Source organism: Eimeria tenella, genomic scaffold, assembly GCF_000499545.2.
Source record: "Eimeria tenella Houghton genomic scaffold, Eth_scaff3282, whole genome shotgun sequence".
Taxonomy (NCBI): Eukaryota; Apicomplexa; class Conoidasida; order Eucoccidiorida; family Eimeriidae; genus Eimeria; species Eimeria tenella.
The window spans coordinates 676-1,652 of record NW_013543113.1 but is presented as its reverse complement, the minus strand read 5'-3'; the positions used below and the strand labels follow the sequence as shown (position 1 = coordinate 1,652).

General features: G+C 63.4%; 1 protein-coding gene across 1 annotated transcript in view; it reads right to left on the bottom strand.

Annotated features, from left to right (window-relative positions):
• The window catches only part of ETH_00040105 (uncharacterized protein), a gene marked incomplete at both ends in the record, with an annotated part of 978 nt that extends 126 nt beyond the window's left edge, over window positions 1–852 (bottom strand). Inside the window, one exon of the mRNA XM_013376249.1 lies at window positions 3–852. Coding sequence (XP_013231703.1) covers window positions 3–852 — 850 coding nt within the window. The remainder of the gene's footprint in view (window positions 1–2) is intronic.
• Window positions 853–977: the final 125 nt, after the last annotated feature.

Here is a 977-nt window from a genome sequence, read left to right as displayed (position 1 = left end):
CGCCTGCTGCTGCCGCTGCAGCGGCTGCAGCTGCTGTTGCAGCTGCTGCAGCAGCTGCAGCTGTTGTTGCAGCTGCTGTTGCTGCTCCAAAAGCTGCTGTTGCTGCCTTTGATGAATGGGCATCTGTTGCTGCTGCAGCATCTGTTGCTGCTGTTGCTGTAGAAGCGGCTCTAGCTGCTGATGCTGCTGCTGTGGCTGCTGCAGCAGCGGCTGTCGCTGCTGCTGCTGCTGCAAGAAGTGCTGCTGCTGCGGATGAGACGGCGCAGCATCCCATGGCTGGACAGGAGGGTCTGGTGGATTTGGCCGCGGCTGCTCCAGCAGCAGCTGTTGCGGCTGCTGCAGCTGCTGCAGGCGAAGAAGGGGCTGCAGCTGGTTCTGTTGCTGCTGCTGAGGCTGCTGCTGCAGCAACAGCTCCTGCTGCGACACATAACCAGGTGCTCTTGTGCCGAGCTCGCTGTGCGCGTGGTCGACAGCAAAAGCAGCAGCAGCAGCAGCAGCAGCACCATCGTGTCCGGTTTCACGCGCTGCTGCTGCTGCTGCCCTCGTTTTGCTGCCCACAGTGCGCTGCAGTGTCTCTGCATTACGTCGCTGCTGGCAGCAGCAAAGACGCGCGCTGCTGCTGCTGCTGCTGCTGCCGCACCCCGGCGTCTGCCGCAAGCAGCCGCCTTGGCGTGGCGGGAGTTTCTGTTCCAGTGCTGTTGTTGCTGCTGCGACTGCTGTTTCTGCTGCTGCTGCTGGCGTTGCGGCTGCTGCTGCTGGAGTTTGTCTTCGGGCAGCACAGCTGCGCTGCCGGGTACAGGCAAAGGCCTGCTGCTGCTGCTGCTGCTGCTGCTGCCGCGGCTCCCGCGGCATTTCCTCTGCAGTAGCTGATCCAAATGTAGGTGCTGCTGCTGAAACTGCTGCTGCTGCTACTGCTGCTGGCGCCCGCTCGCGCAGCAGCACGATGTGGGAAGGTGCAGCAGCAGCAGCGACGCCCG